The 13,101-nt window shown below is 42.7% G+C and overlaps 2 protein-coding genes across 2 annotated transcripts; both read left to right on the plus strand.

Moving 5' to 3' along the window:
* The first annotated feature begins 1,871 nt into the window (after positions 1-1,871).
* Positions 1,872-2,831, plus strand: LOC131812552 (olfactory receptor 13C7). The gene has a single exon (XM_059142249.1). It carries the CDS (start codon positions 1,872-1,874, stop codon positions 2,829-2,831), a length of 960 nt encoding a protein of 319 aa, XP_058998232.1.
* Positions 2,832-10,730: 7,899 nt separating this feature from the next.
* On the plus strand, positions 10,731-11,690 carry LOC131812559 (olfactory receptor 13C7-like). The gene has a single exon (XM_059142262.1). It carries the CDS (start codon positions 10,731-10,733, stop codon positions 11,688-11,690), a length of 960 nt encoding a protein of 319 aa, XP_058998245.1.
* Positions 11,691-13,101: the final 1,411 nt, after the last annotated feature.

A 13,101-nucleotide genomic window follows, 5' to 3' on the forward strand; every position in this document is an offset into this window, starting at 1 on the left:
AAATGAGATGGGCCCATGGTTTCAGAGCCCCTTCTTGTATAACTCCAGGGAGCATCATTCACATAGTAGCCATGGAAAGGTTTGAGTTGTCCCAGAGTTAGGCTCCAGAGGGCGCCATTTAAATTGCCTGCAGTGCCCTGAAGGAGCCTCCCTGGCTGAGGAGCCCAGACTTTTCCAATCCTCCTTCCCCACTTCAACAAGAGCAGCTCTGCTTTATTTTTGAGGGTTCTAAATTTAATAAAATGAAAGTTCTTTCCTAAAAAAAAATATCTTTCCTAGATAGTTTGAACATCCTTGATCTCTTATAATCCCAATACAGAATAGGGTAAGCTGAGAATGTAAGAGAGGGAAGGAAGTACAGAAGTCTACACAGCAGGTTAGAAGGTTAAAAAGAATACAGCCTAAATCTTTGCCTTACAGACCTGATCACTTTCCACAGATTAAAGCATTTCCAGAAGGAAGCTGACTATCATCATATGAGTAAGGAACTCTTAGAAAGCCCCCTGCTTGGTTCAATGTGAAGAAACGTTTTCTAATACGCGAGCACTCTGCAAATAATGCAGTATGCTGTTTGGGAATATAGTGAGCTCTTTGTTTTTAAAAGATACCAAACTGAAACTGAAAGCCATGCATCAGTGCAGTGCAGAAAATGACCTAGAAGGGGAGAGAGGGTTGGACTAGATTACTTGGGGAGCATAATCAGTGACAGAATACTAGAATACTAGAATACTATGGCACCCAGGTGACATACCTAGCAGCTGAGTCAAAAGGCTCAAGGACTACTAATGTTCATTGATTCCTATAAGGGTGCTCATCCAGAGGGAGGGTGACCCAGTAAAATAAGAAAAAAAGCACTGCTTTAGTTATCTAAGAGAACTAGATTTCCAGAAGCTGTGATCCACTGTGCATTTTTAGAGCCAGTCCTCTATTTTCGTGGAACATAGGGTTCAAACTATTTGGGGCATACCAGCATTTCCAGAGCATGAAGTTACTCTAGAGACCCCCTCACACCAAACACACACTACCTCCCTTTCCACCTCTGCATGCCCAGTCTCTTTTTGTCCTTGAAAGCCCAGCTGGATTCCATATCATCAAAGGAGCCTTCCATAACTCTAGTCCCATCAATACCCTGGATGCCCTTTCAGATATTTTAGCCTCTCTTGAATCCTTCTGCTTCCCTTTCCTGCTAAGTTGTGAGTATACTTAAGTCTGGTCTATGGGGCACCCCTGTCTCTCATAGGGACTGTCATCCCCACATACTAGGTGATCAACAAATATTTTAGTGGAAAGATGGTCAGACACTATTGGATGAATGGATGGGTGGATAGATGGATGGATGGAAATACAGATGGATGGAAAGCCCTGGAGCAGGTGAGACCCATGAGAAAGGAAATCTTGGGAACAACAGGAGTATGTTTTCTCTTAGATTAAGAGATCTAAGAGATCTCTGGAGAGAAGAGAGAAAATATGCAGTCACAACTAATCATTTCACTAGTAACTGGCACGAAGTTGGAGAACATGAAGGAAACGTAAAGTCACTTTTCTGATTGAAGTTGAATGAGATGAATTGCCATATGGACATAGAACCGTAAAAATGAATCTGTTATATGTCTTATCCCTGATCAAATTTATTAAATTATCAGAATCATCATTTTAAATATTACAAATTTGAAGTCCTATGGCTCCAAAGTAATTTCTGATTTTATTGCTTCTTTTTCTTGGAAGAAATAGAAACTGTGGACTTTCAAGACTATTTCCTAATCAATCAGCCTAACCAGAACTCCAGACCAGATGCCCTAGACCTAAGCAAGGCAAAGAATATTGAGTTTGGATCTCTGAGTGGTTTCCTCTGTTGAAAGAGGAGACATGTCATGGAAAATGCCAACCAGACCGTCTCTGTGACTGAATTTATTCTCCTGGGCCTCTCAGCCCACCCAAAGCTGGAGAAAACGTTCTTTGTGCTCATCCTCCTGATGTACCTGGTGATCTTACTGGGCAATGGGGTCCTCATCCTGGTGACTGCCCTTGACTCCCGCCTGCACACACCCATGTACTTCTTCCTGGGGAACCTCTCCTTTCTGGACATCTGCTACACAACCTCCTCAGTCCCCCTCATTCTCGACAGCTTCCTGACCCCCAGGAAAACCGTCTCCTTCTCAGCCTGTGTCATGCAGATGTTTCTCTCCTTTGCCATGGGAGCCTCAGAGTGTGTGCTTCTGGGCATGATGGCATTTGATCGCTATGTGGCCATCTGTAACCCCCTTAGGTACCCCGTGGTCATGAGCAAGGCTGCCTATGTGCCCATGGCAGCTGGCTCCTGGGCAGCTGGAAGTGCTGCCTCTATGGTTCAAACATCCCTTGCAATGAGGCTTCCCTTCTGTGGGAACAACATCATCAACCATTTTACCTGCGAGATCCTGGCTGTCCTTAAGTTGGCCTGTGCTGACATCTCCATCAATGTGATTAGTATGGGAGTGACAAATGTGATTTTTCTAGGGGTCCCAGTTCTGTTCATCTTTGTCTCTTATATCTTCATCCTCGCCACCATCCTGAGGATCCCCTCAGCTGAGGGGAGGAAAAAGGCCTTCTCCACCTGCTCTGCCCATTTTGCAGTGGTGGTCGTCTTCTATGGGACCATCCTCTTCATGTATGGGAAGCCCAAATCCAAGGACCCCTTGGGGGCAGACAAGCAGGATGTTTCAGACAAGCTCACCTCCCTCTTCTATGGGGTGGTAACCCCCATGCTCAACCCCATCATCTACAGCCTGAGGAACAAGGATGTAAAGGCTGCTGTGAGGGACCTGGTGAGTCAGAAATGCTTTACCCAGTGATATCTGGAGGACAAATATCCCTGTAGTTCTGTGCTCTTGGCGCTCTCATCCATGAATCTCCAAAGAATGTATCCCCATAGAAGAAATATGTGAAGAATGATCACCAGAAAATAGAATTACGTACATAATGGAGAACTTTGGCTATTACTGGACCCAAGTTGTAAAAATGATGAAACTTAAAATCTGGGAGGGTGGGACTTGAGGGGATCAAATGGGTGATCTACTAAAAAAACAAGTAGTGATTTTTTGGTTCCCTTCCGGGCACATCTGAATTCACCCTTGTGAGCAGTTGTTTCACTGTTTTGGGATAAACAGCTTAGTGTTATTTTGAGTTATATGAAGATCCAAGATCCTTCTGTGCAAAGAAGGCATGAAAGGCAGTGTGGGGCAAAACCTCATGACACAACAATACCAAAAACTGTCTGCGTTGGAGATAAAATGGCAGATCTTTCAATGTTGTTTTTCTTAGCGGCAGGTCTGAGACTGGAGATGAGAATGAAGTTGGCCCTTTCCTTCCTCTGAGACTCAGAGGAATTGGGATCATGTAGATTCCATGTAGAATATTTCCTTCGAGGGCAAGTAAGCCAGATCCTACAAATTCATGTGGAAGATCTTAGCCCAGGAGCACTCATAGCTGGTATCTGGGTTTAAGCTTCATTTTCCTGCCCTCAGTAAGTCTTACATATTAGGTACACAGTCTGGCCCTATAGTCTGGAGAGTTAGAGGATGGATCTATGGGGGAGAGCAGAGCAGAAGTACCATGGGACCAGAAGAAGATGGGGCAAGGTGGCTGACTGCAGAGTAGTTAAATGATAAAACCAAAAGGCAGAACCAGTTCACTGAACACCTGGGAAGGGGTCCAGAAGTGTAATGTGTGAGGATCTCAGTCACTAGAGACCCCAAAAGTGACAAGGATTCTGTGAGGGACTGAACTCTGAATGTCTCTTTTTCCTTGAGGTAACTGGATGTCTATATTTTCCTGAGAATCAAAATTTCCTGATGAAAACAAATGCTCCCTGCTTGTCTTGCTTGGGTGTCCTAGGCTTCTCCTGTCTGAGACATGGCCAGCTACCCTCTTCAGCCCTACAGCACCTTCCTGTCCACACTGGGCAGAAACGTGGTCATGGGTCACTGCCTGTGTGGGCCCTTAAATAGTCTCTCTGTCTATTCCTGTCCCACTATTTCAAACCCAGTATTTTCTGTCCCACTCTGGTGTGAATTTTCCTTTCCCTGTTGAGCACAGAGTCCAACTATGTCTTTCTTAGCTCACTACAGAGAGGATGACATTGATTCAGGATCAATCCCATCCTTTATAAGTCAAGAACTGACTGAAAAATGAAACATACTTGCAGGGCAAAATTCCTTTCAACATACTTCATTTTACTAGTTTTGACTTAGAGAACTAATTTCCACCCAGATCTTTCTATAGGACTCTCTACAGGACTCCTTCAGCTGATGAAAGCGCTACCCTCAGAAAGCTTTCAGTTGTCGTTTTTTAAATCAGGAATTAGCTAAAGAGTGTTCTTAGCTGAAGAGATCCGATTCCCCCAAATCATGCCCCCTTCCTTAGGGTAGCCCATATCCAGTGATTGACTGATGAAGAGATATAAACATCTTGCCCCTACTCAGGATGCTTCTGAAAGCTGACCCTACTGCCAGAGTTTCCCATGGGGTTAACTGTGGCCTTTGTTGAGACTACATGATAGGCCAACTCCTGCCTCTGCCCATTCCTGCTTTCTCATCCTCCCTTCCAGTGTTGATCCCAAGAGCACTACCTAATAAACATTATACACCACAATCTCCACACCAGTCTGCCTCCTGTCAAATTCAAACTGTGACATCATGCAAATTCCACTGTTCACATGATGCATATATTGTCTTTTCAGAATCCAAGAACACTGGCAATCCTCATAAAAATCATGTACAATACTTGTGTTAGCATAAGAAGCTTTGAAACCAGATTCTGATTAGGTTCCAGTTCCCCTATTTATCAACTTACCTTGAAGTTTGTTTTATATTGTAGTTAACTTCTCTGAAATCTGCCTACCACCTCCTTAGTTCAGTGTTTCCCATTCCCATTTTTTACCAAGAACCACATAGAGAATAATGGGATTTGTATGGCACCCTGGGATAGGTAGAGTGTGAAGGCAATTCACCTGGGGGTTTAGGTCACAACACATCCTGCTTAATGATCCCAGGGGGATTCTAAGCTTGGCATATCTGGACCCTGTAGCAAACTAGCTAGAAAGTTCTGCCAGAGGCAAGATGTTTCCTCCTTAGGAACTGATGAGAACGTAGTACCCTTTCCCCTGGGCACAGGTGATTAGACTATTGACCAAAACAGAGCTAATCATATTTTCTCTCCAAGGAGTATGAATGCGGATATAGAGACCCTTGTTAGTTGGCATAGGGCTCTTAAGCTGAGGGACCACATAAATGCAGGACTAATGTTGCCATGTGCCTTGCAAGAAGGAGAAAACTGGTTTGCAGAGAAATGACAAATCAAACACTCAAAGAGAACTGTACAACACATCACCCAAGATATGGAGAATTTCTCTTTCGTTTTACGGAAAAATTTAAGTCAGACTTCCTTCTGAGCAGAGAGCCCAATGCGGGGCTCAATCCCAGGATCATGGCCTGAGCCAGAGGCAAAGACTTTAACCCACTGCGCCACCCAGGTGCCCTGACCCTAGAATCTTTGATGGCTTCTTTTCTTTCTGGTATGTCAAGATATTATAGACTCAACATTCACTGTTCCTTTCAAGACATGGAAATAATCACTTTCTCTAAGGAGTTCTTGTTTTCTTTAGTGGGGACTAGTATTTAGAAACCACAATCTGGGTGCCAATGGTGCTAATGAGTTTATCATAGTCTCTAGATCTTTCAGTGGAAAGAGGAAACATATGTAAGTATAAATTATTTATACATATATAAAATTCATATCTATAATTTCTAAAGAATTTTTACTGAACCTATTGATTAAGTTTATCTCTTTCCATGTACAATCTCATTCCAGGAAAGTATGGCGAGGGCTCAAAGTTATTAGAGGCAGTTAGTTAGGTTCTGACAGGATGCCTGGAAGCTAGCAAAGAGGAAGTCACAACTAACTAAAGTCAGGGGTCTATCCTGGCAGCACTCCAAAACAAAACAACAGGAAACCAGATTAGCCCAGACCGGCCCAAGATGGCTGACAAAGTCTTCTCCCTAAGGGAGCCATGACAGAAAACCTTGACCAAATAAGGAAAAAAAAGGCACATAACCTACATTCCTGGAGGAGACCACCTGCTTTGAAGAAAATTTCCACCTTTTGAGTAATGAATATTCTACCCCTTTATTAACAACTGTTTATTAAAGATTGAAATCCAAACCTCTGTGGGGCAGCATTCCCTTGAACCCACCTGCTCTCTCATCTAGAGAGTTAATAATAAGACGTAATAAACTCTCCTGTTTGTACTGATCGTCTGCTGTGTTGTGTCTATCCTTGAATTCTTTCTCATGATGAGACCAAGAGCCCCCAGCAATATTTTTTGGATGGGCTGTGTCAAGGCCTTGGAGCTCGAGGTATCCCAAGTCCACCAAGCAACAGTTACATCAGCATAAAAAAATGTTAAGAGCTAATGTGGGTACAGCTCCTGTAAAGAATAGAAGTGAATCAGGTTGTCACTGTGATATATGTCCTCATTCCTATGTGTCAATACTGCCATTCCTATGATTGGCAGTATTGGGGCCAATCATAACAGCTGAGGCAATGGTGTGGGCCCTCTCACTTGTTCCTGAGCTTTCCACAGGAGACCCAAGCCCATGAGTGGAGTACTGAGGGGTGACAGGCTGTGGAAGAGTTGCAAGAGAAACCCAAGGTGAGGAGAGAGAGAGAGAGACACTCCAAACTAGATCCTCAAGGCTTCTCGAAGCTCAGAGGTGACTTTCCAAAACAGGTGCAGTCACCCACCCCTGTTCACTATGGATGGCCTCCAACAACGAGAGGTACATGTTGCAGACAAGTAAGATAGCAGATTTTTTTTTGAATAGGGCCAAAAGTCCTGTGTTCTGTGAGCTTCCTTTTTTTTCTTTTTTATTTTTTTTCAGTGTTCAGAATTCATTGTTTATGCACCACCCAGTGCTCCATGTAATACGTCCTCTCCATAAAAACCCACCACCAGGCTCACCCAACCTCCCACCCCCCTTCCCTCCAAAACCCTCAGTTTGTTTCTCAGAGTCCACAGTTCCTCATGGTTCATCTCCCCCTCCAATTTCCCCCAATCTCCATCTCCCCATGTGCTCTGTGTTATTCCTTATGCTCCACAAGTAAGTGAAACCATATGATAACTGACTCTCTGCTTGACTTATTTCACTCAGCATAATCTCTTCCAGTCCTGTCCATGTTGATACAAAAGTTGGGTATTCATCCTTTCTGATGGAGGCATAATACTCCATTGTATATATGGACCATATCTTCTTTATCCATTTGTCCATTGAAGGGCATCTTGGTTCTTTCCACAGTTTGGCAAATGTGGCCATTGCTGCCATGAACATTGGGGTACAGAAGGCCCTTCTTTTCACTACATCTGAATCTTTGGGGTAAATACCCAATAGTGCAATTGCAGGGTCATAAGGAAGCTCTATTTTTAATTTCTTGAGGAATCTCCACACTGTTTTCCAAAGTGACTGCACCAACTTGCACTCCCACCAACAATGTAAGAGGGTTCTCCTTTTTCCACATCCTCTCCAACACATGTTATTTACTGTCTTGCTAATTTTGGCCATTCTAACTGGTTTAAGGTGGTATCTCAATGTGATTTTGATTTGACTCTCCCTGATGGCTAATGATGATGAACATTTTTTCATGTGTCTGTTAGCCATTTGTATGTCTTCTTTGGAGAAGTGTCTGTTTATGTCTTCTGTCCATTTTTTGACGTGATTATTTGTCCTGTTGAGTGTGTGTTGAGTTTGAGGAGTTCTTTATAGATTTTGGATATCAGCCCTTTGTACTGTCATTTGAGAGTATCTTCTCCCATTCTGTGGGTTGCTTCTTTGTTTTGTTGACTGTTTCCTCTGTTGTGCAGAAGCTTTTGATCTTGATGAAGTCCCAAAAGTTCATTTTCACTTTTGTTTCCTTTGCCTTTGCAGACATGTCTTGAAAGAGGTTGAAAGAGGTTGCTGTAGCCAATGTCAAAGAGGTTCGACCTTAAGGACGAACCTCTTCTATGTTCTATGATTCTGATGGATTCCTGCCTCACGTTGAGGTCTCTTGTGAGCTTATTTTTTCTAAAGATAGATGTTTCCAGTATTTAAGAGCCACTTAGAAAAGAGAGGTTTGCGACATAACTGAAGGGCTGCAGCCAAAACCAGAAGCTAGGTATCTAGGATCGATGATCCCCTAGGTTTAAAGTAATGCTTCCTTACAGTTTACACTATCTCACTGTCTCTTAATACACTCTCTCTTATTTATTTATAAAATGCATAAATGTTCTACTGGACCAATATGTTATATACATTATAAAATGTTTACAAAATAAAAATGTAAAAAGATGGGATGAAAGTAAAAATATAAAAAGGAGAGCTACCATGGAGCAAAGAAGAAAACTGGAATAGGTCACAAATTAATTTATTAATTTATTCAACAACTCTTCATTGAGTGTCTACCATAAATCAGGTCCAGTTTTTATACTTAGGATACATTTATAAACAATGTAGGAAAAAGTCCTTGCCTCTATGAAACTTCCATTCTAGTGGATAGAAACCGACAAAAACAATGACTAACACATATAAGAAAATAACAGAGGATGTTAGTAACTGCACTGAATCGGGACTGAGGCATACAGGAGGACTGAACACATGTACCTAATTTTGCTCCCTCCTGAGACAGAAAAACTACAGGGTTTTTGTTTGTTTGTTTCTTTTCTTTTCTTTTCTTTTTTTAATGAAAAACCGCAAGGTTAAGAAGAAGGGGAACATTAGAGTGATAACAATTTGAAGGCTGGAAAGTGATGGATTAGAGGTCATTTCTAAGGCAGATCTCATAGAGCCAAATCCTGAGCCAGAAATGGGAAGAGTACTGTGCTACAAACAGATCTCAAGCACTGAGCAGCCACTGCACCAGGTCCCTCTAGGTCCTGGGGTAAAGGGGTACTGCTAAAGCCGGGAAGATTAGTCAAAAAATTTAAAAGAAACAGAGTCCCCACAGCCCCTCACTCAACCCATGACATTGGCCAAATGTCCTTAACCATCCCAACAAAAAGTTTATTCTCTGGAAAGGATAAAACAAAGGAGCATAAGAAAGATTTCAAATAATAGGACATCACTTCTGTAATGAAATGGCTTTTTTTCAAGCCCACAGCTGCTATACCTTGAAACTCTCATGGCAAGAGCTATAACCAGATTCATTTATGACTCTCCCAGTGCCTTATAAAGGCCTGGTATATGATAGGAACTCAGAATCTCTATGGAGGAACACAGACAAGAAGAAAATTTCTAGGTCACTTGGCTCTTTCCAAGCCCAACATCCTGAATTTGGAAATTCTAGGGATACTGAGCTGTAAGGATTTGTCCTGTGCAGTGAGTTTCACATTCTCCTAGACTTGCCATGGACTCTTCTCATTGACTGGGGATTTATGTTAATCCTGGCAGAATCACAATGACCCTTCCTCTCTAATGCTTTCCAATAGCTCTACAGGATGGGTATAAAGGGAGGGAGAGGGAAGAAAATATTTCTGGAAGGACTTCAAAATAATTGGATCTTAGGGACATAATCCCAGATGTATAAAGTTTCTAAAATTTGTCACTTCACTTTCAAAACTTTAAATCACTTTAGGGACTGGAATAGTCCCAACAGCAGGGTGGAATTTAACTGGCTTCATATAGGCAATGCATGTCCTTTGTGGATTTTAACCAAACACAGAGCAAAGACCAGAAAATTTAGGTTTCATCCATTTTAGGGGCTAACTCCTCTGGCTGCTAGTTTCAGATCAGATTGGCTGGACCTCAGACAAGTTGTTTTATTCATTACCCTATCTATAGAAAAGGTAAGAGAGAACTTGTAAAAGAATATGTAAGCTCTGTGAGCCCAGCCCAGCCCAGTTCCTGGCTTCATTCCTTATGATTATGTGGCATGGGGTGAACAGGAAAGAAAGAGAGAAGTATATTTCAGTGACAGAACAGAAAGTCCAGGAATGAGAAATTCACAAGATCATTTAGTCCCTGGATAGAATATCTCTAAATACAATCCATTCCAAAATGGAAACAGAGCCCAGAGAGGAAAAGGGACTTGATAATCCCCATACATTGAATGATTGGTGAAAGTTCTTTTGGTAAGTGCTCCAAGGAGTTTGGAAGGTGAGTGAAGGAATGAATGAATGCATATCCCAATGAATGAATATCCGAATGCCCTTGACTTCTGCCAATATCCGAATGGATATTCATTCATTGGACAGTGAGAGAGAACTATAAAAAAGGAGGGAAGTCATATCCAAAGTTACATAGAGAAGGGAATGATCAGGAATTGAGATTAAGATCAGTTACTTCCACCAGTCTTATGCCTCAAAAGAAAAAAAATTCATACAAATGGAGTATAACAATTCCTACAACAATGATTAAAATGAATCAGCCACACATGGTATAAGCTGAGGTAAATGTGTGATGTTAATTTTAAATGTGATTAGGAAGATTAAATCTAATTTTGTGAAATGTCAAACACCTCTATAGGTGGCCAATATCACAAAGAAGATTTTGACCAATTTCTCTGCATTTAATTAGGACAATGTAAAGAGCCCCTGGCATTGCCAGGGACATTCTCCAGCTGCTTAGCAAGGAAAATATCCTCAATGGCTTTCTGGCCATTTTACCTATCAGAGAATCCTGAAGTTGCTCTCTGAGTTCCGGCAGATTACAGGGAAGATATACATGGACAGGTCCAATTCAACATCTCCTGTGGTGGGGTTCATCCTCCTGGGGCTTTCAGCCCACCCTAAGCTGGAGAAAATGTTCTTTGTGCTCATCCTCCTGATGTACCTGGTCATCCTGCTGGGCAATGGGATCCTCATCCTGGTGACTGCCCTTGACTCCCGCCTGCACACGCCCATGTACTTCTTCCTGGGGAACCTCTCCTTTCTGGACATCTGCTACACAACCTCCTCAGTCCCCCTCATTCTCGACAGCTTCCTGACCCCCAGGAAAACCGTCTCCTTCTCAGCCTGTGTCATGCAGATGTTTCTCTCCTTTGCCATGGGAGCCACAGAGTGTGTGCTTCTGGGCATGATGGCATTTGATCGCTATGTGGCCATCTGTAACCCCCTTAGGTACCCCGTGGTCATGAGCAAGGCTGCCTGTGTGCCCATGGCTGTTGGCTGCTGGACAGCTGGAAGCATGACTGCCATGGTGCAAACATCCTTAGCTATGCGACTGCCCTTCTGTGGGAACAATGTCATCAACCATTTTACCTGCGAGATCCTGGCTGTCCTTAAGTTGGCCTGTGCTGACATCTCCATCAATGTGATTAGTATGACAGTGGCCAATGTGATATTTCTGGGCATTCCAGTTCTGTTCATTTTTGTCTCCTATGTGTTTATCATTGCTACCATCCTGAGGATCCCATCAACTGAGGGGAGGAAAAAGGCCTTCTCCACCTGTTCTGCCCACTTCACAGTCGTGGTCATCTTCTATGGGACTATCCTCTTCATGTATGGGAAACCCAAATCCAAGGATCCCCTGGGGGCAGATAAGCAGGATATTTCAGACAAGCTCACCTCCCTCTTCTATGGGGTGGTGACCCCTATGCTCAATCCCATCATCTACAGCCTCAGGAACAAGGACGTGAAGGCCGCTGTGAAGAACCTGGTCCTATGCAAACATGTCATCCAGTGATGGTAAAGGGGCCCTGATAGATCTCTATTCCCTAGTTTCTCTCACCTGAGGAGCTCAGAGGATAAGTTAACGGGCTAATTTCATCAAAGGTGCATAGGCAAATCTGATTACACAGAACACTTTGTGTGAATAGGAAGCATTTAATGGGACGTTTCTGTCCCATTCTAGAAGTACTTCCACAGAAGTATATACATTCCTCAAACCTTATAGTCATCTATCTTTGGGATGCATATTGAACAAATTGATGTACAAGAAAAATAACTCTTCAAGTTAAATTTTTAAAAAAGATTTTGTTTATTTATTTGACAGAGATCACAAGTAGGCAGAGAGGCAGGCGGGGGGGCGGGGGAGCAGGTCCCCTGTTGAGCAGAGAGCCCGATGCAGAGCTTGATCCCAGGATCCTGGGATCATGACCTGAGCCAAAGGTAGAGGCTTTAACCCACTGAGCTATCCAGGTACCCTTCAAGTTTTATTTTTAACTTACAAAATGCTCTGGGCATATATCTGTAATTCACTTGCTCCCTGACCTCTTTCTTTGAACATGTTTGGATGGGTCCTTAATTCATGGACCTTTCAACATATCCTATCTCATATTAAATAATAGTAATATTTTATCTCTGTGCTCATTGCTTCTTTCTCCCTATTTTCATATTAATTCCTAGAACTGTTTCTTGAATTGTTCTCTTCCTGTGTTTCCAAAATTGACCTCTTCCTGTCCTCAGTCATGGTACCCACCAGAAAACCATTCACACCTTGGGAGCGCAGAAGAGAGTGCGTAAGTGGTGGCAAAACTGATGTAAGGGTCAAACCCCCAGGCCTTTTTCCTTTCCCCTTGTCGAGGGTGTTATTCACCCCCTTGCTTCTGTCCCTGGATAGCTGAGACCTCCCAGAGCTCATCAGAGTGACGTGGAACCTGAGATGTATTTAGGAGAATCAAATGAATTCTCTTAACTTCCTGACCTGGCTTGACCATGTATGCAGCCAACTGGTGACCATCAGTTGCTTTTCTGCCCAAGAATACCCAACTCTACATGGCAGTCAGAGGGAGAGGAACGTGAGGTACACCAGCAGACATCTAAGAATCACCCCCATGCCTGGTGAGGAATTCCAAGCTACTTCCCAATTGTGAGCAATCTACAAGTCCAGTTAAAAGAATGAGCAGATAAAAATATATGTTTATAAAAAATAAAAAATTAAAAAAAAATTCAAAAGAATGAGCGGAATAGAAAGCCTCCGAGAACTGACAAGAACTTTTAAACCAATAGGAAGGAAATAAACTAGTCATCAAAACAAACAGTCTTTCCTGGAAAGAAGTTATTGCAGAAAGATGGTGAGACACTAAAGAAAAGCCTCAATGGTATCCTGTGTGGAATTCTGGAGGCAATCTCATCAATAAAAGAAAAGCAGTCTA

Source organism: Mustela lutreola, chromosome 12, assembly GCF_030435805.1.
Source record: "Mustela lutreola isolate mMusLut2 chromosome 12, mMusLut2.pri, whole genome shotgun sequence".
NCBI lineage: Eukaryota > Metazoa > Chordata > Mammalia > Carnivora > Mustelidae > Mustela > Mustela lutreola.

Coding starts and splice junctions, on each gene's coding strand:
- LOC131812552 (XM_059142249.1), top strand. CDS start 1,872: ATGGAAAATGCCAACCAGACCGTCTCTGTGACTGAATTTATTCTCCTG.
- LOC131812559 (XM_059142262.1), top strand. CDS start 10,731: ATGGACAGGTCCAATTCAACATCTCCTGTGGTGGGGTTCATCCTCCTG.